The sequence below is a fragment of the Schistocerca serialis genome, chromosome 5 (genome assembly GCF_023864345.2).
Source record: "Schistocerca serialis cubense isolate TAMUIC-IGC-003099 chromosome 5, iqSchSeri2.2, whole genome shotgun sequence".
NCBI lineage: Eukaryota > Metazoa > Arthropoda > Insecta > Orthoptera > Acrididae > Schistocerca > Schistocerca serialis.
Window position 1 is genome coordinate 350713576 of NC_064642.1, and position 27930 is coordinate 350741505.

Sequence of the window (27930 nt, forward strand, 5' to 3'; positions counted from 1 at the left end):
TATGTTTGAACTATCTAGTAAATGGAAAAAATCACTAGCTATTTACGCAGCGCTCTAATTCGTTTCACTGTCCATTTCTTCCGCTGCATCTAACAGTAAGCTAAAAAAATATTGAAACTTAACTATAAAACCATCTTAAAATCTTTTTTTTGTGGGGATCCACAGCCGCGACGTATTTTGACAATGAAACCACGGCCAGGAAGACTGTATTCTTTTTATTATCTATGCGATTGGCCAATTTGAACCTTCTCTCATTTTCAAGCATGTATCTTAAGTTTCGAGCTTCATTTTACATTATAATGCACACATCAAAATAAGTTTTGCATCGCGTCGGTTCGAGAGTTCTGAAACCAGTACAGAAAATTGGAGTGGAGATCAACATAATCATCATTTCCGCCCTTTTCATTGCTCATGAAAATGAGTCAAAGGGACTGTGTGTGTGATATAGTATCCACAGTCAAACTTTTATCTTCAGGAGTTCCGGGAATTGGGGTGATGCGAAACTTTTTTTTGTGTGTGTGTATATCGCCGGTACAAGTGGACACCAATAAATTTTACTTCTGTGTGTGTGTGTGTGTGTGTGTGTGTGTGTGTGTGTGTGTGTGCGTGCAGTCGTAACCATGTACAACAGTTAAACATGTATTCCTCTCTACGTATGGCAGTGGTATATTATAAGGTAAAATGAAGCTGGAAGCATAATACACGTGCTTGAAAATGACCAAAGGTTGAAAATGACCAATCGCATAGATAATAAAAAGAAAACAGCCTACCTGGGCGATGATTTCATTCTCATAATATGTAGTTGCTTATATTATATCCAATATTGCAGATGTATGCTCATTCATGCTCACTTAATCGTCTGTAGTTTTTCAGTGAATTTCAGCTTGTGGAATTTATATTCAATAACTCTTGCTCTTGCACCTAGCACGTTTTTAAAATTTTTGTTCCTTTTTACCTCTTCGGCGGGTAGCTTAATGCTCTATAAATCACTGGTTCTACATTTTACGATTGCATTTATGAATGGTTGATAAGACACACGTATCTATTGTATTTTCCACACCACATTTTGGAGAAAGAAATTTTTTAGAGGTTTTGGTTGCTGACAACAACATCAACTATTCTGACAAGTTTCGTTTATTAACATAAATATATTCCCTGCAGATTCACAAAAAAATTGCATTTCGTAACTTTTAGAATTACTGATATTGCTTTTTCGTATTATTTTGTAAGTATCCCACATATCTAGAACACTTGTTCCAGATAATTTTTACTGACAAAACTTTACTGAGCAAAAATTGTACAACTTTAATTTGGAAAAGTTGTCAGAAATTCTATGAAAGCGAATCAGGACAGAATGATGCTTTGTATTCAGTAATGTGGTACATCGTAAAATTAAACATAACGTTGTGGATTAATTCCCGTGGTTTTCTTGAGTACTTCATCACCTGCAATAACAACATAAAAGTGGGTCAGGAACTTATCGAACAGTGATTTTCAGCTGGTAGGGAAACTACTTTCAACAGATAAGCAGTTTACAAGCTGTTGTATTATTCGTGGTTATCAGATAATTGGAAATCATAATATAGACATGGTTTGTACACAATATTTATTGAAAAATAAGGCAACAATTTCTTACAATGTTACACTGCGAGTTAGTAAAAGAAGTTTTCGAGTTACAATAAAAGTCAGTTTCTTTCATTAAACTGAGACAAGGACGAACATGACGTCTGACAGTTAAAAGGCCACTGTATGAAAGGTGATTATCTTACAATTTTTCTTCCAACTTTTACAATAGTAGCAAGAATATCTGCTTAACAACAGCTACAGTACTGTGTTTCAAACTGTTTACGAACTTACAAATCTAGACAACTGTACAGTTTTCGATACGCATCTGTATCGATGAAATGACTCTTACCTACCAAATATTAAGACGCACTCTTCCTTTACGTTGTGATTGTTGGACACGTGGAGTTCGTGTCGTTTGCAGAGTCCGTCGTGTTAGCGTAGAATCTTACCGAAATATATTAAAAGTATTTATACTTAATCATTAAATCTAAAACCTTTCGCTAATTGAATAACTTACATATCTTCGAGCTACCCGTCAGTTCGTTCGAATCGTGCAATTTCTAGGTAATGAAAAGGAATTTTATTCAAGTGAAAGTCTACTTGAAATTTACGCCCAGAGTGTGACAACTATTTTCCGTATTGATAATTTAAAAGACGTCGAAAATTTTCGCTAGTTTCTAACGAATGTGTTAATGAAACTTAAAGAGACTCTTATTATTGAACACGCATCCGCCAGAACGGAATGCACAAAAGTGACGCACTCGGTGGACCAAAATTTTCGACGGCCCAGCGTCTCAGTAGTGTCTTATAGTATTTTAAACATTTTAGAAATTGTCATGTAATTTAGACACTCAGCGCAAATATTGCGACGTCTGACTGTCTTTAGAGGGCAGAAATTTCAGTTATCGTTGTTCACGTAGCCATTAATCCAGCTATTCAAAATACATTGACGTTGAAAGACCGCACAAGGTTTCGGTTAAATATGTGAATATCGTTATTTGAACAGAGTTACTACAAACAACTTACCGACATTCGGGATGTTGCGAATCCGAAGTTAAATCGTCCATTCGCTAATGTCATCCGTGATAAGAAAGGAGACGTTCTCACAATTCAGTATTCGTGGTTTCAGTTTACCTCAAAGCATAATAGTGGTAGTGGCGTCAGCAGATGGGTGGCTGCTGTCTGGATAACAATTTGTCTTTTAAGAATTACTGGTATAGAAATTTTTGTCAATGTGATGCATATTAGAGATGCAGACGCGGTAGACATAGAGAGGTAATCGGAAGAATAGATAAAGTAAAGAAGTAGATGGAAAATCCTAAGGGAAAGAAAGAACTTATTGGTTGAACACTTGCCTAGCCACTCAGGACTACGTAACTTGTAAAAGTATGCAGCGCTAGAGGCGAAATCCATAGGACTAGGAAAGGTTCGAACATTTAAAAAGGTTATGAAGAACGTTGGAAGTACCGCTTGTGTAGAAATATTAGCGGAGTGTAGGAGGAGAAGGAGCAAGAGAAGCATTTAGCTCCGCAACCACGCTGAATCTTGAAGATCCCTGAATGGAACTTACTGAAACCTGCATCCGCCACGTACAAATACTAGAAAGGAATGTGTTCGCTGACGAGATGAGGATGCATACTGCGTTTATATCGCGGTGGGTAAAACTTGTGCAGTATCCAACCGTTGTCAATAATCTCCACTTGGTTTCTAGTTTATGGAGTATAGCGTTAAATTAAGGAGGAGCTTTTGTAGTAACCCTGTGATTTTGGACGTACTTAACAAGAGTTCCTGGAAATTTTCGCTGTGCTGCACGTCACCGACTTGTTGAAAAACTAGGTACACTGTTACAGTTCTCGCAAATGATGCCACTAGAATTGTTCTCGAGCTGGTGCTCTCCAGTAGCTCTGGAAACGATCCCTCCAGCTCGCTGTCTCGGATCGACACCACAAACGAAGTAACACGCTACGCTGTCAACACGTACACAGTACGCGTGCCCAGTAGCGCGCTGTACGTCTGGTGAAGAATGAGTCGAAGGCAGGGTTCCTCAAATGAAATGGAGTCACAAAGTGTTACAGAAGGTGCGTGGTGGCGGGGAGGTTGTGGAGCAGACGGCGGCCCCCGGCTAGGGCGCGCCGGCGCCCCAGTGGAAGTAACCGCCGCGCGTCTCGGCGCCGCAGGTGCGCGCGCTGCCGCACCAGCGCGTCTCCACCAGAGGCGGACACGGCCTGCCGCCGCGACGCCCCACCTCGCGCACCACCTTGCGCCGCCGCTGCATCTCGCCGATGCCACACGACTGGCTGCACGGACCCCACGCCGACCAGTCGCCGACTCGGCAGTCGCGGATGCCCGACCCTGCCAACACCAACAACTCCTGTACCAACTTAACTCTAAGCAGTTCCAGAACTGAACATGTCTCTCAGCTTCAATCACGTAGACACCCTTCTCTATAGGGCTGGCTTAAGGCCCAAGCGTCTCAAGCAAACATAGCTTGTTTCATCAAGTCTTTTGATACCATTTCATTAAAATGAAACGGCTGAATTCTTAAAACCAAAGAACAAAATTGGAGATAAAACACTGACTGTGACTGTCAGTTCTATAAATTTACACTACTGGCCATTAAAATTGCTTCACCACGAAGACGACGTGCTACAGACGCGCAATTTAATTTGTTTCAGTTGCAACATATTATGTAATGAAAAAAAGCGAAACCTATTTATGGAACCAACCGGAACATTATGATGGACAATTCGTTTGCTTCTTCTGAAGTAACCAACAAACTCGCCGACAAAAATTTGACAATGGTTAATAGGTTACACAAAACAAAACAGAAGTCCCAGAAACACTGCTGCAAAACAGGAATAGCTCATTTCTTCTCCCTCATCCATTTACAGGAAAGAAAAGACTGTTTTAGCTTCAACGACGCACGGGATAGGTAAGGTAGATGAGATGGTGAAGAAATCGAACATTGTACTTTTCTACAATGTAAGAAAGGGAGATTCGATGTATTTGTTCTTCTGTGCACAATAAGACCACGGCAGGAATACCAGGTGCTGGCCTATGTGGCATATGTATGGGCCGTTTTATGCGTCGGGGATAAACAACTATGTCTCGTTTATGGTGAATGGCAATACAAACAGCTGAAGCTACTTTCTCAAGCCATTAGCGTTAGGGCTGGCCGAAGGAGGAATGAAAGAAGCACTCATGAAAAAAATTACCTAAAGAGCGTCGCGTAACAATGGAACAGATATTGACAAATTTTGAGAACGATATTCCAGGAGCAGCAACACAGCCACAACCAACTGAAAGAAAAAGTATCCAATGTTTACCTTACAGTCGAAAAGAAGCTCGTTTGAAAGGTGTCTGTTCGAAACCACAGTGCAAATACAATTGGAAAAAATTTTGTTAACATTGCTATGGCGGTTTGGCTTGAAAATGTTTAATATATTCAAAATTTCACCAAAATTCGAAATTATGTTTGCAAGGTCGTCTTGTCATTTTAGTTCTTGTATGTCATCGATGTGCACGTCAGAGAGAGAGGATGTTGTGGTACTGTTAAGAAATGTTTGGTCTTCTAGAATGAAATTTTCAGTGGGCAGTGGACTGTGCGCTGTGATATGCAAATGATTAGCTTTTCAAAGCATTCACACAAGGTTGGCGCCGGTGGCGACACCTACAACGTGCTGACATGAGGAACCGATTTCTCATACCGATTTCTCATACACAAACAGCAGTTGACCGGCGTTCCCTGGGGAAACATTGTTGTGACGCTTCGTGTAAGGAGGAGAAATGCGTACCATCACGTTTCCGACTTTGATAAAGGTCGGATTGTAGCCTATCGCGACTGCGCTTTATCGTATAGCGACATTACTGCTCGCGTTGGTCGAGATCCAATGACTGTTAGCAGAATAAGGAATCGGTGGGTTCAGGAGGGTAATACGGAACGCCGTGCTGGATCCCAACGGCAACGTATCACTAGCAGTCGAGATAACAGGCATCTTATCCGCATGGCTGTAACGGATCGTGCAGCCACGCCTCGATCCCTGAGTCAACAGATGGGGACGTTTGCAAGACAACAACCATCTGCACGAACAGTTCGACGACGTTTGGAGCAGCATGGACTATCAGCTCGGAGACCATGGCTGCGGTTACCCTTGATGCTGCATCACAGACAGGAGTGCCTGCGACGGTTTACTCAACGACGAACCTGGGTGCACGAATGGCAAAACGTCATTTTTTCGGATGAATCCAGGTTCTGTTTACAGCATCATGATGGTTGCATCCGTGTTTGGCGAGATCGCGGTGAACGCACATTGGAAGCGTGTATTCGTCATCGCCATACTGGCGTATCGCCCGGCGTGATGGTATGGGGTGCCATTGCTTACACGTCTCGGTCACCTCCTGTTCTCAATGACGTTAATTTCAGACGTGTTACGACCCGTGGCTCTACCCTACATTCGATCCCTGCGAAACCACGACCGCATGTTGCAGGTCCTGTGCGGGCCTTTCTGGATACAGAAAATGTTCGACTGCTGCCCTGGCCACCACATTCTCCAGATCTCTCACCAATTGAAAACGTCTGGTCAATGGTGTCCGAGCAACTGGCTCGTCACAATACGCCAGTCACTACTCTCGATGAAATGTGGTATCGTGTTGAAGCTGCATCGGCAGCTGTACCTATACACGCCATCCAAGCTCTGTTTGACTCAATGCCCAGGCGTATCAAGGCCGTTATTACGGCCAGAGGTGGTTGTTCTGGGTACCGATTTCCCAGGATCTATGCACTCAAATTGCGCGAAAATGTAATCACATGTCAGTTCTAGTATAATATATTTTTCCAATGAATATCCGTTTATCATCCGCATTTCTTCTAGGTGTAGCAATTTTAATGGCCAGTAGTGTAACTCTTAGGAAGTCCTTTGTGAAGGGATTTGCCTGGAGTGCAGCCTTGTACAGGTCGCGGAGGATACAGTACCCGATGTGCAGTGACCAGTTTTCGTCCAAAGAACTGGTCAAGCGAGCCTATTACGAGAGAGACTAGAGACACGCCCCCAAGCAACAAGCCGCCAACGCCTTCTCGACAGCATGCGTGTGGGCTGCCGCTGCTGGTTGGAGGGACTTACTGACTCACACTCCCAATTTGGCGTCTGTCTTTCATCCGCAGAGTGAGCTGAGTTCGTAACAGGCTACGACAGTGATCAGCGACCAGATTAGTGACCATAGTGGGACTAGCAGTGAGACTACAGTTTGTAAAAGAAATATTGCCGATATTGTCTGCAAAAGGACAACGATTGAAGAGCTCGTACCAAAACACATGGACTCTATTCCAATTAAGTAAAAACATACAGTTCATGTAAATAAAGAACTGTATTAATACACGTGTGCATCTGTGTTGTAGAAAGAGGATACCGGACACCCATAATATCATCCTCTCCCTTGCTTCCTTCCAGTACGAGATTCTACAATTCATTTGTTCAGATGGGGAGGCTGAAAAGCATTTGCCACTTTTCGACCGGTCGGAGATGACAGAATCGACGCTCACGCCCTATGGTCTTTTGGAAACGATTTTACAGAAATTACTAGGTAAAAAAATTAATTTTTAATGTACTTGTAGCCTCAAGTGTCAGATTCATTGTTCTATGCCTATAATTCCGTTAATTGACATAATTATTGTGATATTTACGTGGAAGTAAGACGCTACGCGAAATTCGAAAAAGTTTGCAATGGAAAATAGAGGTTGCTATGATTTTCCGTGTGGTACATATTACATAACAAGTTCCTGTGCATGAAATTTACTTAACATATTGACTTTTTCATTCCATGTAGGCTTTCACGGCCGGCGTCTTTATCAGTAAACTCTTCCGGGCTAAGTTGCCGTGGTCGATCTGTAGAACTTCTTCTCCCTGACGTTTCGTTCTCAACTACGGAGAACATCTTCCGAGGTGAGTCGACTCACCTCGGAAGATGTTCTCCGTAGTTCTCTGACGTTTCGTTCTCAACTACGGAGAACATCTTCCGAGGTGAGTCGACTCACCTCGGAAGATGTTCTCCGTAGTTGAGAACGAAACGTCAGGGAGAAGAAGTTCTACAGATCGACCACGGCAACTTAGCCCGGAAGAGTTTACTGATATTGACTTTTTCTTTAGACATGGTTGTAGGTCTCTATCTATCACCAATATGGAGAAAATTGATCTCATGCACTCATTTGCTCGTGAGTTTTCAAGAATGGGAAATCACGACTTCGCGCTTTAGCACGAAGAAACAGAATTTTTCTATTAGTCGGTGACGAGCCTTTGAAAAAGCTACAACCCCTTTGGAAACGTCCTCAGTAGATGAGGATGAAAGTTGATTTCAACGAGATATTCATCAAAACATGAAATAATAACATGGAATATTTTAATAACTGTGACATTTGCGGCTGCAAAAGTTTACTTTTTACGGTTGGACAAGGGCATGACAAAGATAAAGGGACTGGAATCGAAATACAATTAAAGGGTCAATTTTTTGAAACCCCCTAATTGTCCGGCCTTGCAACGCAGAAGATTGAAATATGGCTCAAAGATCCCTACAACCTTCCTCTGTAAAAGTGCAAAAGCTTGCCGCCGTGTGACGTCTGCTTCTGCCTTGGCAAGGTATCGACACAAGCGAAAAAAGAACCGAGCTCAGAAGTTCATGTGAGGTATAAAGTGGGTTAATGACGTCACATTGGCACCAAATTTCACCAAAATATTTCCCAACGCCATTGTCGACGTGTTGCACGATCTGGAGGTCATCGCACTCCTTGTTATCAACATTTCACTCCTCCTTTTGAACCTCGACGATAGAGGTCAGAAGCTCGTCGCTCAGCGTTGATGTCACGCGGTTTTGTATTGGGTGGCCGAATGAAACATTTCAGATAATAATCGACACGAAAAGGTCTCAGGAGATGGCATAAGGAGCGTCAATGAAACGAGCCCTTCTCTTGGGGGTATTGATTCCCATAGACTTCGCGGTGGAAAACGGAGACCACAGTACGATGAGCCACACGACGACTTTCTTGACAACGTTCGACACTGCAGACAACCTCGGATGACTCAACCCTTTTCTAAGTACATCGTAGTGCTTCAACCCTTTGGAGAGTAGTGCGACTGCAATTTTTTGGTGTAGTTTAGAGAGTGAAACCACTAGGGACCGTTCAAAACTGTTTAACGATATTTGAACGTGATGTGAAGCAACAAATAGAATTTATGGTTTTTCAGCTCTTCGGATTCACGCCCTCCTGGGGGGAGGGGGGGCTACCACATTGGAACGTCTGTGAATAAAACGGGACGGGTAAGAGTCCCTCTAAGACCTTCAGTTTCGCAACACCCTAGGTTCCACACTACACTGCTGATGAGCACTTTAAAACTGTATCTGTACAGATTCTTCGACACCCATACAGCTGAGTGGCGCTCCACTGCTGCTCTAGCGCCAGTTTGATGGCATGCATGTGGAGCCGTGGAGCTGAATGGGTGTCGAAGTCTCTATACAGGTACAGTTTTAAAGTGCTCATCAGCAGTGTAGTGTAGCACCGAGAGTGTTGCCGAACTGAAAGGGGTGTGGGGCTATTAGAGGATCCCTTTGCCATTTTATACGCGGACGCGTCGGTGTTGCAGCCCTCTGGATCGCGCCACAGGTGGCCGCGAATCAGGAGGGTGATAGAGCATACACACACTTTTCTGCTTCGAATCACGTTCAAAGTTTGTCGAATGGTTTTGAACGGTCCTTAGTGTTTCGACTCTGAATACAACACCAAAAATAGCAGTCGTGTTACAACGCCACGATGTCCTTAGAGGAGGAGTAATTGTGCAGGGGTGTCAGCAGTGTCGAAAGTTGTCAAGAACGTCCTCCTGCGGCTCATCTCGCTGCGAACTGTCGTTTTAGTTTTCGACCTCGCAGTCTGTGGAAATCAATGGTCCAAGGGACGGGGTGGTGTCACTGACGCCCTTTATGCCATCTCCTGAAGCCTTTTCGTGTCGATTCTGCGGGGCGGTGTGTCCGAAATTTCCTCCGCCACCCGTAACTAAACCGCGTGATTTCAACGATGGTTATCGCGGTTCTGATGTCCATTGCAGAGGCGTCTAGAGGAGAGTTGAAATGGGGGTAAGAGAAGGGTGTGATGAGCTTTACATCGTGTGACACGTCAACGGTGGCGTTGAGCAGTCTTGTGCTGAAATTTGGTGCCAATGCGACATCATTAACCAACTTATACTTCATATCAACTTCTGAGCTGAGGCCCTTTCTTTGCCTGTGTCGGCACCTTGGTGTTTGAAGCGTCGCGGAGTTCGAGTGTGACGTCACAGGGCACCACCATTTCGCACCATTACAGAGGAAGGTCGTAGGCAACATTGAGCCAGATTTCACACGTCTACTTCACAATGGGACACAATTACGGGATTTAATGTTTTTATCAGGTGAGAATCAACGGCCGTTGAGTACTTTCGAAAATGTATTGTAACCATCAGCTGGCCGGTCGGTGTGGCCGAGAGGTTCTAGGCACTCCAGTCTGGAACTGCGCGACCGCTACGGTCGCAGGTTCGAATCCTGCCTCGGGTATTGATGTGTGTGATGTCCTTAGGTTAGTTAGGTTTACGTAGTTCTAAGTTCTAGGGGAGTAATGACCTCAGATGTTAAGTCCCATAGTGCTCAGAGCCATTTGACCATTTGAATAAGCTGTTTTATGTACAGGGTGACAATTATTGGACTATACGAAATAAAATCGTCATGACTTTTGAACGGTTTGCGTTAGAACGTTCAAACTGCACGATTGGCCGCGGATCATGATGGGAATTAGTATGCGCGTTGTTGTTTGGTTTAGCGACGAAGCCCATTTTCATTTGGATGGCATCGTCAAGAAGCAAAATTGGCAGATTTAGTGGACTGAGAATCCGCATTTCGCGATAGACAAGTGTCTTTACTCTCAACCGGTGACAGTGTGGTGTGCAATGTCCAGTCACGGAATAATCAGTGCGGTATTCCATGACGGCACGGTGACTACCGAACGGTCATTAAGGTTTTGGAAGATGATCCTAGTTATCTAAACTGGGCCTGATTTCGACAAGCTGTGGTTCATGCAAGACGGAGCTCGACTCCATCGAAGTAGGAGAGTGTTTGATGTCCTGGAGGAGCACACCGGGGATCACATTCTGGCTCTGGGGTACCCAGAGGCCACTGCCATGGGCCTCGATTGGCCGCCATATTCTCCGGATCTGAACAGATCCGACTTCTTTCTGTGGGACTGTATTAAACACGGTGTACAGCAACAACTCCAAAACCATTGCTGAGCTGAAAATCCCCATTCAGAGGGTTATCGACAGCATCGATGTTCCGACAGTTCAGCGGGTCATGCAGAATTTCGCTGTTCGTCTGCGCCACATCATTGCCAATGATGGGAGGCATACCGAACACGTCATAACCTAAACCTGAATATCCGCAGTGACGTTTACATGGTGAATAAAGTGTGTGCACGCCGCAGTTTATAACTAATTTACGTTTTTCTCATATAGTTCAATAAATGTCACCCTGTACCTAACCTGTATATGATGATATGGAGGGTAGTTCTTATTAACGTTTAAAACCCCCCGAAGCGACTTAGGTGACGCTGAGAAAAGCAATTTAATATAAGACAGAAGGGGCCGCAAATGTCGGGAAATACCCCAAAAGTGAATGACAAACGTTGAACAAATGATGTCACCAGATGACGTACCTCGCCACATGTGCAATGGGCGGGCTTGTCAATCCCACCCTGGTCGGTAGGGAGCAGCGCTGTATATCGCTCCGCTAGACTACTCTTTTATCGAATACCTTTTGTAAATGTGTTCTGTTGTAAACGCAGAAGTTAAAAATTATTGTCCTCGCAGTAATCAGTCGAAAGCTATTTTTAATTTGTGTTTCATTTCTTATGTCTCTTCTGTTTTCCGTTACAGACTATATTAGAGTAAAGAAAACGTACGTCACTTACTGAGAGCGACGCAATTCGAAAACTTACACTGATTTACTAGCGATGCAGTTCGCGAGGTTTCAGTTGAATTGTACTTTGCAATAAACCAGAGGAGACTGCGAGATGGGTAAATAAATAAAATAGGAAATCTCACCTCAGGGAAAACACATAACTAACACAATGCAAAACGAAAAACAATGCTCCCTGCCACACGTATTACTCGTACCCTGAGCCCCACGAGTCGCGCACGTGGTCCCGGAGGCACAGCCACGTGAATAATTCACTTGGGTTGGGACGACCGGGTGCGACAGACCGACAGGTTCAACCGCTGCATGTGCGGCGAGGTACGTCATGTGGTGACGTCACATGTTCAACATTTGTCATCCACTTATGGGGTATTTCCCGACGTCTGCAGTCCGATGTGTCTTATATTAAACTACTTGTCTCAGCGTCATCTTCGCCGCGTTATAGGTTTTTGAACGTTAGTTAATCACCCTGTTGTTGTTGTTGTCTTCAGTACTGAGACTGGTTTTATGCAGCTCTCCATGCTACTCTATCCTGTGCAAGCTTCTTCATCTCCCAGTAACTACTGCAGCCTACATCCTTCGGAATCTGCTTAGGTATTCATCTCTTGGTCTCCCTCTTCGATTTTTACCCTCCACGCTGCCCTCCAATACTAAATTGGTGATCCCTCGATGTCTCAGAACATGTCCCACCAACCGGTCCCTTCTTCTTGTCAAGTTGTGCCACAAGCTCCTCTTCTCCCCAATTGTATTCAATACCTCCTCATTAGTTATGTGATCTACCCATCTAATCTTCAGCATTCTTCCGTAGCACCACATTTCGAAAGCTTCTATTCTCTTCTTGTCTAAGCTATTTACGTCCACGTTTCACTTCCATACATGGCTACACTCCATACAAATACTTTCAGAAAACGACTTCTTGACATTTAAATCTATACTCGATGTTAAATTTTTTTTCTTCAGAAATGCTTTCCTTGCCATTGTCAGTCTACATTTTATATCCTCTCTACTTCGACCATCATCAGTTATTTTGCTCCCCAAATAGCAAAACTCCTTTACTACTTTAAGTGTCTCATTTCCTAATCTAATTCCCTCAGCATCACCCGACGTAATTCGACTACATTCCATTATCCTCGTTTTGCTTTTGTTGATGTTATCTTATACCCTCCTTTCAAGACACTGTCCATTCCGTTGAACTGCTCTTACAAGTCCTTTGCTGTCTCTGACAGAACTACAGTGTCATCGGCGAACCTCAAAGTTTCTATTTCTTTTCCATGGATTTTAATACCTACTCCGAACTTTTCTTTTGTTTCCTTTATTGCTTGCTCAATATACAGATTGAATAACATCGGGGCTAGGCTACATCCTAATCACCCTATGTTGGTTAAATAAAGCAGCTGGTGGTTAAAAAGCGTTTTCTAAACAATCACGGGGGCTGTGCAAAGATAGAGAGATTTGCACGGGATAGACTGTCATAGAGCTCTGCCACAGACCAGTCTTCAGACTAAAGACTACAACAACAGCGATAGCCGTAGTATTATTTGGGGCAGTAGTGTGTCGGGTACTGACTGAGTTTCCTGCGGGCAGCCTTCTTGTTGTAGCGCATGATGTGCTTGCGCAGCGCCTTCTTGTCCCCGCGCTTGAAGACGAGGGGCAGCGGGGCCGGCGGTGCGACGCTGGTGGTGCTGGTCGCCGCAGCCGTGCTGGTGGGCGGCGAGGAGGCCGGCGCCGGGGGCGGCGTGGACGCGGGGGCGGGCGCCGGCGCCTGCTCGCGACGCTCCTGCTCGATCTCGTTCTGCAGGTCGTCGTTGTTGGTGGGCGGCGGGGGCGGCGTGGCAGCGGGCTGCGGCACCACCAGCTCGTAGCGCAGGTCGTCGGCCGCGTGCTCGAACACCGCCCCCAGACGGTACTCCCGCACCTGCGGCAGACACAAAGAGGCGGCGTCAGCGCAGAGCTAAGCGGCAGGCACGCGCGACGAGGAAAGAGTACATACATCACGAGTGCTGTCGCGTTTGTACTGACACTAGTTTGTTCCAGTGGTGCTGTAGGAGCTCACGTAGAGCAGATACAGACACAAACAACGACAATCTCGCAGCAACACAGTCATCGTAGGCTAAGAAAAGTCTGCTCTTGGGATATTTCAAGCAAAACCAGTCCGTAGCACGATAGGATAAGTACCGGAGAGCTGTACCACCTTTCTTTTCAGCATAAAATTTGTGTGTTTTTCGACTTTTTTTGACTTCCGGTAGTATGTTCGTATAGAGTAGGGGTGGTCAACCTGTCGATCGCGATCGACCGGTTTCATGATGAATAAATCCGCTCCAGTTATACTTTACTAATCCTTTATTTGGATAAAATCGTGCACACGACCCGGGTTTCAGTATGTGAATCCCATCGTCAGTCGTTTGGTTGCTTGATACCAGTTTCTTTACAATGAGTGTTTTCCACGGTATTTATAAATCTGACAATACAGTCCCCGCCTCTTTCGTCTCTAGCTGCATTTCACCGCCTGTTAATGCTCGCGCCAAGCAACAGTTTTTCCTCACACATGGCGAGGTTACCACTCGTTAATTAGACGCAGCCGGCCGCTGTGGCCGAGCGGTTCTACGTCCTTCAGTCTGGAACCGCGCTGCTGGTACGGTCGCAGGTTCGAATCCTGCCTCAGGCATGGATGTGTGTGATGTCTTTAGGTTAGTTATATTTTGGCCTTAGTTCTAAATTCTGGGGGACTGATGACCTCAGCAGTTAAGTACCATAGTGCTCAGAGCCATTTGAACTAGGCGCGTTGTAAGCGGAGTTAGGGTGAGGGGGCGAGAGCTCAGGGTCCTCTACGGGATGAGGTGCCGTGTGTAGTGCTTGAGGGAACAACCCTCCCCTCCAGTAGGCAACACGTGTCCCGTTTTTTTAAGTTTCCAAGACGGACATAATAATCAGCCGAGTAGCTTATTTTATCGAAACGAAGGTTGCTGTTCGTGTCGACATGTTAAATAACTGCCTCATATTTCAGACTGAGTAAGGTTTGTTGAGACAAATTAGTCACCAGATTAGAATAAACTGCCAATAATCTGCACAGCCAAGTATCTCACTAAACTTTTTTCAGCAGTTTTGATGTTGTCTATTTAAGTTTTTTTCACAATTGTAATATCTTGAAAACTGAGTCGTAGGCCTGCAACTTTTGAGGCAGAGGAAATTATCTTTTATGTATTTTGTATACTTTAAATGATTAATTTTGGCTTGGGACTGTTGATCCTCTTAAACCTTTATGAATTTTTAAGTGAGTAGATCTCTGAATGGACTAAATTGCATGTAGTATATCTCAAGCCTAGAAGAGTTGGGCATCCCTGGACTAGAGTGTCATATAAACTCAATTCCAATGAGGCACTGGCACTTAAAATACAAGAGATATGATAAAATGAAAATGTACATGAGTGGCCCAGGCGATAGATGAACCAGTGTATTGAGGGAGACGGACAAATATAAAACTGGCTACAAAAAATGGTTCAAATGGCTCTGAGCACTATGGGACTTAACGTCTGAGGTCATCAGTCCCCTATAACTTAGAACACGTAACCCTAACTAACCTAAGGACATCACACACATCCATGCCCGAGGTAGGATTCGAACCTGCGACCGTAGCGGTCTCGCGGTTCCAGACTGAAGCGCCTAGAACCGCTCGGTCACACTGGCCGGCGACTCTGTCTGGAATATAGCTTGTGTGTATGGAATCCGTACATAACAATACTAACACGTGATATTGAACGTATACAGAGAAGGACAGCAAGAGCGGTCACACACTTGTTTCATCTATGGGATGCAGTCGCGGAGATGCTGAAGACATTGCTGTTTCAGTTTTCACTCCTAATAATGATACAACCTATATTTCTCATCTCCACATGCTTCTATTACCGTACACCTTCAGCCATGTCATTTTCCGCTATTAGAGGAAGTGGTCTAAATTTTGACTACGATCTAAATTTGGGCTAGCTGGATATTTGGACAGTCAGGTGCTGCAGCCTAGCGGAAACAACGTAAATCAGCACTTCAGGCCACGTCAGTTGCTCTTCATAACCGTCACTTCATTGTCGCATGCGACTGTTGTAAACATTAACTCAGTTTCAATGATCTTCAGTTTTTGCACATAATCATTCATTGTATTTAATGCAGTCCTGTGTTTACGAAAAGTCTAGAACAGGGCTTCCCAACGTGTAGTCAGCGGACCCTCATGGGTCTGCTGGGTCGTTCTAAGTGTCCGTGGCTAACTTTGACCAAAATTTGTAAAATAATGAGTAAAATTATTAATTAAAAATATAAACAGCAAATTCATCAATATTATCCTTTTTCGTTTGATAAATACGTGTATGGCTGCGGTTCCCTAGTGGGGACCCAGCACGTAGTTTAGTGTCGGTGGATGCTGCCCCTCTGCTCGAATGTTTCTGCAACACTCCGGCTCGCGGCTTTCGATGCGCAGAAATCTTTAGCGCAAGATATTCCGAAATGGCACGATATCAGTCGAACAATTAGAGCTTTTGTTGGCATGTATGCGGTCCGAGATGACATTCGATGTTAAACTTCCTTCGTGAATGTTTCATCATTGGCTTTCGACACGTATGTTACTTCCAATGTAGATCGGTCGCTGAAGTTGGGATGATTGGAGAAGCGAGCAGTTTCTCAATAGCCTTCACACCAAGGAAACTTTCCGGTTCAAATTAAGGTGGAGGGACGACGGCCATATGAAGAACAATCACTTGAAGCGCCACAGCCGGATTTATTGCGCGAAAAGTCTGCAAGTGCTCCATTAGCTGCAATGCCCTGTGGAAGTAGAGTAACTAAAAAGGGTAAGAACAACGAAAGCTATTTAGAAATGGGCTTTATCGATACAGAGGAGAGTAAAGCTTAGTCCGTAATTTATACGCGAGTCGTTCCGAACACTTAGATGGTTCCAGTTAAATTGCACCATCACTTTGAGGGCACTCATCTGGACTTCCACACTAAAGAGATTGAGTTTTTCAAGAGGAAGAGCACAATTCAGCTGCTTCTCAACACTGCATGAAAACTCATGCAAAAACAATTAATGAAATCTCATTAAAAGCTGTTTTCTTGGTAAATTATAGAGTAGCAAAGACAACCAAACTCATATCATTACGGAATATCTCATGAAACCGTGTGTCAGCGATACTGTTTCTTCTATGCTAGACGAAACGGTAGTAAAACTTGTCTCCTCAGTGCCACTATCAAACAGTAAAGAGAGGAATAGTTAACATGTCAAATGATGATGAAGAATCTCTCGCTTCTCGCTTAAGCACGATTATGTTTCTCTCACAATAGATGGATCTACTGTCGTTCAGGGATTAGCGATTTTATTTTGTCCGTTATGACTACTTTGGATGTATCGAAGAGAACCTCTTTTTATGCAAACCACTACCTGACAGTACAGCAGGTGCTGATTATCCCCGCGGAGGTTCGAGTCCTCCCTCGGGCATGGGTGTGTGTGTTTGTCCTTAGGGTAAATTAGGTTACGTAGTGTGTAAGCTTAGGGACCGATGACCTTAGCAGTTATGTCCCATAAGATTTCACACACATTTGAACATTTGCTGAATATCACGTTTCTTGGACGATTTTCTGAAGACCAACGAATTTCATTGTCTAATTGCATCGATGTGTGCACCGATGGAGGAAAAATTATGACTCGTCCAACGGTCGGAGCGATAACTAAAATAAAAGAGAACTCGAAGGATTGCAGTAGTAGTCATTCTGCTCTCCACAGAGATGCTGTAGCTACGAAAAATATGCCTGCTTCCTTCAAAAAAGTTTTAGATAAATCCGCCGAAATTATTAAATACATAAAGTCAGGGCCGTTGAAGTCAAGACTTTTCACAATAATTTGTCAGGATGTGGGAAACCTTCATTTTTCCCTGCCTCTCCATGTAGAAGTGAGGTGGCACTCACGTGCAAATACACTGTTTCCATTATATGAATTACGTTTAGACGTCCTAGGTTTACTTATAGACCAGAACAACAAATTGGCAGATCTTATCAGTGACCAAAATTGCCAATGTATACTTGCTTATTTGGCAGATATTTTCTTCAAAATGAAAGAAATGAAGATTTCACTTCAAGGGAAAAGTTAACAACGGTCACCGCCAACGACACAGTTCAAGATGAAAATCAATTCTTGGAAGAAGAGTGTCGGGGAGGGAGAGGTCGAGTGTTTCCCTCTTCTCTACTATTTTTTGAAAGACAAGACATCGGATGTTGGGAGCAATTTGTTTCATAAAATCCTCAAACATCTCCGAAGCTTGACGTCATCGTTGTAGTATTCTTCCCAACAACACAAGAACGGAAGCTGCAGGAATCCGACTGGTTGGTCAACCCATTCGCTGTATCCAAAAAGACGAACATTCTATCTTCGAATGAATGTGAGTTGTTGATAGAAATTGCCATAGACTCAATACGGAAATCTACCTTCGATAGTTACGGTTACTACGCTTTCGACCCGTTTGGAAAACAAAAAATTCTGCTCCCTTGTTGAAAAACCAAGAATGCTGCTTTTCTTTCAGTATTCCCCTCCTCACAATTAGAAATATGGCCTGCCTAGTGTACTGAACAATGGCACGAAATAATAAGCAAACAGTTGCATAAAACGAATTTAATTTCTTTACCGGTTTCGGGAGCTTAGTGCCCTTCTTCAGAACGTTATACCTATGGCATTATTTGCAGCTGTCAACAATAAGATGCATACAGCAAAATGCCGTGGTCAGCTGGTTCAAAGTGTCTGTACACAAGGCCCCGAAAACCGGTAAAGAAACTAAATTTCTTTTATGCAGCTGGTTGCTTATTATTTCGTTATATACGAGTACAGTTCCTGGGGATGGATAAAATATCGAACAATGGGATTAAATCCAACACCTGAATATAGTGGGAATTCAGACAAATGGTAATGTCATTAGTTTCATGTTGTTTCCATTCATCATTAAACCAAAGACTCTTGATTCGTCGTGGGGTTAGTGGAAAAATGGCATTTGTATTAAGAAGTTTTCAATTCCCATAAGCTGAGTTTCAACAGTTGCTATGGGCTTGACTGAAAAAGGATGCATCATGGACTTTTATCTGAAAACGGGATCTGCCAATTAAAAAGTTTGGGAAGCCCTGCTCTAGAAGTATATCGTGGTAGGGGTAATCTTAGCTTTAAGAACAGCTTTAGTTTACACAGCGAATTTTTTTCGTAGTTTTATAATAAACCTCAATTTTCCGTCGTATTGATGGACTAAATTTGGTCTATTACATATGATCTTAGCTTGGGCTATATCCATATTTTGCACCACTTTGTCATTACGACTATGCTTTTCTGTTTCCGTTCTAGAATGCGGAGAACAAGGCCAAAATATATCTCGCAGGGAAAGAGGAGGCAATGAAACGAAACGGATGGGACCAAGGCGATTCAGGCAGACAGAGATGAAACTATGAGGACAACCCTCTCAAGATTTCCACCCCTTTCGGACAGTCTTGTATGCTGGGAACATTTGACTTGTCAGCGCCTTTAATTCATTAACCTGAGCCAAACCAGTTTACCTCATCGGCTGTTAGTCCTTACCACGTGTCCCTACGGCTGGAAGAAAGAAGCCAAATACTGATTATTCAGAACGAATTTTGTATGAAAATAACTTTTCTGATGACGTGTTTGGTGTGTCATGTGTAACATATGGGCACACAGCGAACGAGAAGGGGTTGAAAAAAAAAATGTTTTGTGACTTATGTCCAGAGAATATATGAAGGACCACACTGACTTAAAAACAAAAACATGCCATTTTATTTTTCAAGTAAAATTGTTTCTGATATTGTATTCTATAAGTAAATCGTTTTCTGTTCATTTTTCTGACGGTTTTCAATGATATTTCAATAGTTGTAAGACCACATCTCTAAGCTGCATAAATTTGACATTAAAAAAAATCCAAAATAAGAAAAAATAGTTGGAGCGTGCTGCATTTCACACTAATCGTTTAAAGTACAACTGTTGAAAGTATTGTTTGCTGCGATATTATTTAATTTCAACAGGACTCGAGTTATGGCTTAAATACAAAATGGTTGCCCAAATTTAGACCACTTCCTCTAATGATAATATAACCTGTGTTTACTATCGTACTACATGTGGATAGAACCATATAAATGTTTACATTTAACGACTCTGACATAAGATGAATAGGGCTACCAAATATTAACAATATTTCATTAATCCTTAATAAAATTGCTTCTGTTTTTTTATGAGTTCTTGTACGAGGATAATCCCAAAAGTATGCTCTTCTATTTTTTATAAGTATATAGACCTGTTTATTTCTACAATAGCTTACATCAGTTTATACCTTGAACATTTAGCTATTTTTCGACATAATCACCATTTCTGTCGGCACATTTTTGTAGGCGCTGTGGCAGTTTTTGTATGCCCATGTCACACTAGCTCGCCACTATGCTGTTCATAAAGTTATGGACTTCTTCTTTCACCTCGTCGTCTGAACTGAATCGCTGGGATCACAATTAACGCTGACAGGTACTGTGAGACTCTGAATAAACTCAAACAGGCAATTCAGAACCGAAGAAGAGGAATGTTGAGCAAGGGCGAACACATTCTCCATGACAACGCTCTCCCACACATCGCTCGCAAACCGTTGCTCTCCTGCAACAGCTTCAGCGGAACATAATCACCTACCCATCCTATAGTCCTGACTTGGCGCCCAGTGACTATCACCTGTTCCCTAGGTTAAAAGAACATTTGGCCAGAAAGCGATTCAATTCCGACGGCGTTGTGAAAGAAGAGGTTCATAACTTTCTGAACAGCATGGCGGCGAGCTGGTATGACATGGGCATACAAAAACTGCCACAGCGTCTACAAAAATGCATCGACTGAAATGGTGATTATGTCGAAAAATAGCTAAATGTTCAAGCTGTAAACTGATGTAAACCATTGTAGAAATAAACAGGTCTATGTACTTATAAAAAGTAGGAGACGTCACTCTTGGGATTATCCTCGCATTTAGAATGAGATTTTCACTCTGCAGTGGAGTGTGCCCTGATATGAAACTTCCTGGCAGATTAAAACTGTGTGCCGGACCGAGACTCGAACTCGGGACCCGAGTTCGAGTCTCGGTTCCATCACACGGTTTTAATCTGCCAGGAAGTTTCATATCCTCGTATTTGTTGTCCGAATTTCGAAATAAAGAATTTAGTTTATAGCCAGACGTAACCTTACCTCCAAACGCTTTGCTAGATTTCCACGGTCAGTTTTAGGACCAGCTTACCGTGTAGGATACATCAGGAAATGTGACTACAGATCCTGCTGCAGCGTCTGGGAAGAGAGCGTCCTTGTCCCGTTATTCGCGCTCGGCTGAGGTGAGGCGCGCATTTCGGTGGCCTGCGGCTAACGACGCCATTTTCGAGCCACGTTGCGCACCAAGGCGCGCTTTCAAGGACGCTAGCAGGGTAATTCAAGTAAGCCTTTTAGTTCCAAGGAGAGGACATTGTAGTACTTTTCCTCGGAGGAAATGTGCGCCCTGCGCTCCGCCGTGGTATCGCGTAATGGCGGACAGGAATGCCGGCCGCAGGACGTGTGCGGAACAATCTCGTCCGCTGGCGGGCATACGCGTTGAGACTAGCCGCTACCAGTTCCAGCCGCTGCGCAGTTCTGTCCCGGAGGCGGCATCCGCGGGACGGATAAGCGCATTAAACAGCGCAGTCCCGCCGTAGCCAGAGTCGCTACAAAAACCACAAGAGTGTAGTTACAGCGCAAATGCGCGTCCGAAGAGTTGCAGTAAATTGTCTCAGCGGCGTCTCGTTAAGCCCTGCAGGCTTCACTGCGTATTCAGGAGTAAAAGGGTAATACGGACACCGCTGGAATCTTGCCAACGAAATGCAGGTAGAGAGTGCTTAAAGGGGACAATTTACGTAAATATTCGCGCCCCTAGAAATGACTTCTCGAACGACGATGTTTGGCTCCCAGCAAGTATTTAGTTTTCTAAGAACGGGCAGTGCTTGTTCAGCTCTAGTTAAACTGGCCGCATATGGAATGCATTCTTATCTGGGATAAAATACAGCCAGAGAAAGGTTACTTACAACTTGCGCGGGAACCAGACTACTGCGCTAACAATCAATGCCTTTATACTGAGACCATTCTCATTTATTCTTCAGTCTCAGTTGCACATTTTTAATTACATAACACGTTTCGATGACTTTGGATCATCTTCAGACGTAAGTAGCTGCGTCAGCAACCCATCTTGTCTGTTCAGAACTTCTTATCAGAATGCTACTACTTAGATTTGAAAACGATCCAAACTGATGGGAAAACGTTATGTAACTAAAACTGTGCAACTGAGAATTGTTTCAAATAACAATACAGTTGCTGCTTCTACCGGGGCGAATATGTCAGCTGTAATGGATTTTACATTGAATATACTGCACAGTTAACTCCTTTCCTAGCTCATATTTATCGAGATGCTCCTTCGCAGAGGACAGTTGAGCCTGACTGTAAAAGAGCACAGGTTGATCCTGTTTATAAAAAGGAAACAATAGAATTACCAATATAACAGAATTACCCATATCTCTGACTTTTGACTGTTGTGGGTACCTGGAATATATTCTACCTGAAACGTTATGACGTTCCTGATGGTAGAAAAGCTGCTCTCAAAGAATAAAGACGAAATCGGGGAATATCTTGTTTTATTCATACAGGATATTCCGAAAGGTTGCTTTTTACACTGTTTCACATCGTCAGCTGCTAACGAAGATACGATCACACAGATTATCCTCGCCGATAAGTGACTGGCTTTGGGAATAATTGCTTAACAGAACCCAGCACGTTGTACTGGATGGAAACCGACGGAGGCGGCGCAGTGGTTTGCAAACTGAACTCGCATTCGGGAGGGCGACGGGTCAATCCTGCGTCCGGCCGTCCTGATTAAGGTTTCCCGTGATTTCCGTAAATCGCTTCAGGCAAATGCCGGGATGATTCCTTTGAAAGGGCACGACCGACTGCCTTCCCCATCTTCCCTAATTTGATGGGACTGATGACCTCGCTGTTTGGTCCCCTCCCCCCAAATCGACCAACTGGATGGTGGAAGTTCAATAGAAAGAAAAGTGAGCTTGGGTGTCCCAAAAGAAAACGTAATACGACATCCAATGTTGTACAAATTGCATACTGGGTGATTCGGCAACTCCTACCGATTTCGTTTTATGCAACCCCCACTGCGTTCGTATCAGGAACGATATCCAGACAGGCGACTGTCACATATTTGATGTAAGTTCCCTCTCAGAGCTTTGGGAGATTGTTAGCAAACGGAATCACACTGTAAAAAATACAAGTGAGGGTTGGCCATTAATTACACTGTATTTGTTGACCAAGATGTACCTTACTTCTGCCATATTTATCCAAGTGTCTCTAATCTTTCTTTGTATAATTAGCGGTGTACTCATACATCTTTGGACGTCTCTGTTGTAAGTTTATTTCATTTATAGTACTTCAGCTTTCGTAAATGGTTCAGAAACATTGCCTTACAAAGTGTGGTTTATCAACATAAACAACGAAATTAACATGAGGTATCAGAATGAGAAGTCTGGAAGTAACAAGTTTCTGGTATACAACCTAACGAAAAAATCAATGTAAGGGTGATACAGCTGCCGCTATCTATGTCTTTTTATCAACCCTACACGACAAAATAACGTTATTGCCAGTTCGCTCTGGAGATGTAAAGCACACTGTTAAAATGTTGTACAATAACTGGTAAAGTAAATGAAGACATCTTAGATCTAGATGTACACATTTTTTCATGGAACTACTTCAGCACATTAACGTGGCGAATCATACATTAATCTTTTCATCACGTTATATACCAGAAAATGGTTACATCCTCTCTTCCCATCTTGACATCTCCCTTTAATTTCGCTGTTTCCAATAGTAAAAACACTTTATAAGGCAACATTTTTTAATCATTTAATAAAGATTAAGTACTATAAACAGAATAAAGTTACAGAGGCATCCAAAAACTGTATAACTACACCTATAATTATAAAAAGAGAGATTGCAGACGCTTGGATAAGTATGGCAGAAGTTAGGTGTATCTTGGTACAAAAAATACCGTGTAACTAATGGTCAGTCCTCATTTGTATTTTTTACAGCATGATTCCGTTTGCTAACAGTCGCCCAAAGCTCTGAGAGGGATATTACATCGATTATGATGCTGTCGCCTGTCTGGATACCTTTTGTGATACAAACGAAATGCGGTTTCCATAAAACGAAATCAGTTGGGCAGGTGCGGAATAATAAGTTCTTTTGCGATTTTAATAAAAGTCTTATTATATCCAAACGAGCTTCGCTTTATTTTAAACTATCTTCACTGGTTACTGTAACAATATCATTTTTCTTATAATGTTGTTTGCTAGGATCATGAACATTTCTTATATTTTAACTTATTACTGTAAACACAGTATTAAACTATTACCATTACGCATGGTTTTCTTGGCAGTTACGTCATTATTAACGTTCATTTTCACATAATTTGTACGCAGCACTTTCTTTGCCACAAAATATGTTTTACGTTTTATGTTGTATGCGTCCACTGCCATCTCGCTATTCTGTGTACTTTGTTTTGATATTGCTCGATGGGATCGTCTGTTTTTTTTTTTGTTTTTTTTTTTTTTTGGTGAGAGTGGAAGCGTCTGCTACTGCTCTGGGTGTATTTTTTTATATTTTTTATTGTTTTCGACAGTGAATAGCGGCTCTTATTAAATGCGAAATAAAGCGTTAGGTAAAGAGAGAGAACCGACGGTATCCGATTTGATAGTGGTTGCAGTCTCTATCACCCGACTTCCCAAACGATATACGTTAAATGTTTCTTTACGTGTAGTTCTTGCCAAGAACTGCTACCAATCGATATTTTATCTGAATCTTTCACACCGCTGATCCTTTCTTTTGTTATCAGTACTGGTTTGTTCCATAATTTGGAAGAGAGAATGTGTGTGTTTTTCTGGTTTGCATAGTTTCTGGATGGTTGTATGGTCGTAAATTGAAAACATATCAGCTATTATAAATCAAATCAAAGAAAAGTTTTCAAGGAAACAGCGCTATTATACATCGACTTCGTATGTTTGTATACAGGGTTTTCGGAAATTCCCGTTAGAAACTCCTAGGACATGTAGAGGGGAGTGTGTACATAATATTTTGAACAGGAACACATGTCTAGGAACGTACTTTTTCCGTGCTACAAACATCCGAAAACAAGTTTTCTAGGTAAATGTGCGTTGGGGGGGGGGGGGGGGGGGAAAGAGGGCGGTTACATTGGCCAGGCTGATGTTATTCGACGTCAATCCTACCTCTCTGACGTAGTTCGAGCCTCATTCAAGTGTCTGTGAGTGTTCGAGCAACATGGCTGAGTACACGTTGCAGAATACATCCACATGATCCTTCGGAATAGCGAAGCTCACGGTAGTGGAAGAGCTGCTCGTCGCCTTTATCATCATCGTTCTCCACAACGTCCGACTCCATGGTATACCCTTTTCGCCCTTTTCGCCTCAGTTTACTCAACGACTTCGGGAAAGATTACCTTCACTGTCATCAGGCGTGACTGTGGTGCTTCAACACACTCGAACTGGAAGAGACCCTACTGCATCAGGTTGAAGAGAACTCATAAACAAGCACATGAGTAATTTCTTTGGCTATTAATGAGTGGAACTGTAGAATAAGTCATGCCTAATAAATAACTTGTAAAAGTAGTCGCGTTACCAACGTGTATTGAAACGGTTGTAGCACAGAAACGGCACGTTGCCGGACATGGGTTCCAGTTCCAGTTCAGAATATTATCTGTTTGCTCCCCTCTACAAGTCCTAGGAGTTTGTAACGAGAATTTCTGAACACCCTGTATAAATGTGAATATGCTTTGGAATGGCATCAGAGCTCGCCATTCTGTCTCTCTCTCTGTCCCATCTTTAGAACCTAGTTTGATATGGCTCTTATTATGTTGAACATCGCCTATCCACTACTCTTTCGCTACTTAATACGTTAGCTATTGTTTAATTATCGTATTTATTATTATTGTTATTTATGTTATTATGCTGAGGTATAACTTTGTAATCAATCAAAACATGTAACAACTTGAAAAGCGATTAAAGCAAGACATATTATAAGGGAGCGTAGGTCTAAAGGGAGCAATAACATAATTTAAAAAAATAAATAAATACGCGTAAATCCGTTGACTTGCGGAATCTACATGTTGTTACCATATCATCGGATGCAAAATTAATTCATATTGTGAACAAATAATGAACGTAAACTATTTAATTATTTGTTCAAAGAGTGATCTGTTCATACTAACGCGTATTGCTGGGAATAAGTTCTAGTGGTATCCTAAACAGAAATTCAGAGAGAGCTTGTAAGGAGAACAACATTAAGAAAAAGAGAACCAAAATTACTTCATTTCATATTCAAGTTGAAACAATTAGAAATCCATACTTATTTATCGTATATGAAGACTAAATTATTAGGATAGTGCTTGGTGAACGTCTTGAGCACGCCATCTCGTTTAAATAATGTGGTGAAAAGGGAATGTGTCACATCATGCACACCTTGGCCAGATGTTACCAAATTCAAACTCCAGTATTTTCATGCTTGTAGTATATGTTGATAGAAATTTCATTCGTAAGCGAGTTGATCTTCAGCATTTTCAGTACAGCAAAATGAAGAATGGTATAATTTCATGATGGCTATTTGGTATATATAACATTACTGGAACTTAGAATTCGCAACACGGCATGTATAGTGGATGTATTACAATTTTCGGTCGATTCATTGGCGTGAGGGACGCAGGAGCACCATACCAACAGATTTAAAAAGATCGTTGCTGCTACATATCAATATGTTATCCATCACAAAGAATGGATCCCACTGTTTCCGAATCAAGCGCTACCAAGAAATCCATATACAGTGTTTCCCAATAATGTTGCGACAAACTTCGCGGGGGTGCAGAGAGTGTCCTGAGAAACAAATGAAGGATAGGAATCCGTGCCCAGAAACGTCATCCAACGACGCTACAGAGAGTCGAAGGTACATGCGCCGGCGGCTGTCACTAGGCAGCCCCTTTCGCAGCAGACGTGACTTTGTATGTTGACGGATCATAGGCGGAACGTCTCGCAGTGTTGTTCGTTATTGACTGACTGCCACGATCGTCATTGGAAAAGATGGAGGTAGCTGTTGCGTAAAAGGCCTTCTATCCTATGGATGCGATGCTCCTTAGTGGATGACGGTTTCAGAGGCGGATTTCCATCCATGGCTAATATTTTTCTTAGAATCCTCTAAAATATACAAGGTTTTCGGTATTAGGGCGAAATATAAACTGCAGATGGAAATCCCCGTCCGCAACCGTCATCCACCGAGGCAATAGAGCAAAGAATTCATAGGAAACAAGGTCTTTCTACATGGCAGCTAACTCCATCTTCGCTACTGGCGATTGTGGCAATCAGTCGCGATCACTGAACAACGAACAAGATTGTCAGACGTTCCGCCTACAGTCCGTCAGGGCACAAAGTCACGTTTGCTGCCAAAGGGGTTGCGTATTGGCAGGTGCCGGCGCCTATAATTTCGACTCTCTGTAGCATCGTTGGATGACGTTTCCGGGCACGGGTTCCTATCCCTCTACACCCCCTCGAAGTTTGTCGCAACATTTCTGAGACACCCTGTAAATTGAACATGTTCATCGGAAGTGTTACATTATATGCAATGAAGACGAAATAAAGCATAAAACATCTAGCCACAGAGCCGCAAGAGTACTAATGAAGAGCAAATTTGTAAATTATAATAAATCTCTAAGGACAATGAACGAAGTCCATCTGAATCGCAGAATAACCTCAGAGGCAAGTTTTGTGATTTATTGTTTCAAATATCACCAGCACAAGTCGTTGTGCTTATTTCTGAGCCCCGTGACCCCATGAACCCAGCGTCTCCATCCTGGACGATTACCAGCTTCTCTTAGATCCTGCTGAAGAGACAGATTCAAGATCTTCTTGATTTTATCAATCCACCTGTTCGCTGACCTTCCTCTCGGTCTCTTGCTTTCGATCTTCCCTTCCAGTGCTATTTTATTTTGGTTTTCTCCATCCATTCTCACAATATGGCGAAGAACTGGAGAATTTTTTGACTGACTCGAGAAGAAAGACACGTGGAGACATTCAGCTGCTCAATAATGAATACATTTGTTCTGTTCTTGGTCAGTTCTATGCGCAAACTGCTGCACCAGCACCAAAGCTCTAATCCATCGACGCACTGTTTGTCTCCGTCCTTAAATGTGCATGTCTAGCAACCATGAAAGAAGATGGGAAACACGAGTGTTCCAATAAACCGGACCTCTGTGGTGT

The 27930-nt window shown here is 42.9% G+C and overlaps 1 protein-coding gene across 1 annotated transcript in view; it reads right to left on the reverse strand.

Moving 5' to 3' along the window:
- Positions 1-1589: 1589 nt before the first annotated feature.
- Positions 1590-27930, reverse strand: part of LOC126481210 (spondin-2-like) — a 617368-nt gene continuing 591027 nt past the window's right edge. Inside the window, exons 5-6 of the mRNA XM_050104812.1 lie at positions 13114-13462; positions 1590-3918 (exon numbers count right to left, since the gene is read on the reverse strand). Of these exons, the coding sequence (XP_049960769.1) occupies positions 3689-3918; positions 13114-13462 (579 nt within the window). The 3' untranslated portion in view covers positions 1590-3688. The remainder of the gene's footprint in view (positions 3919-13113; positions 13463-27930) is intronic.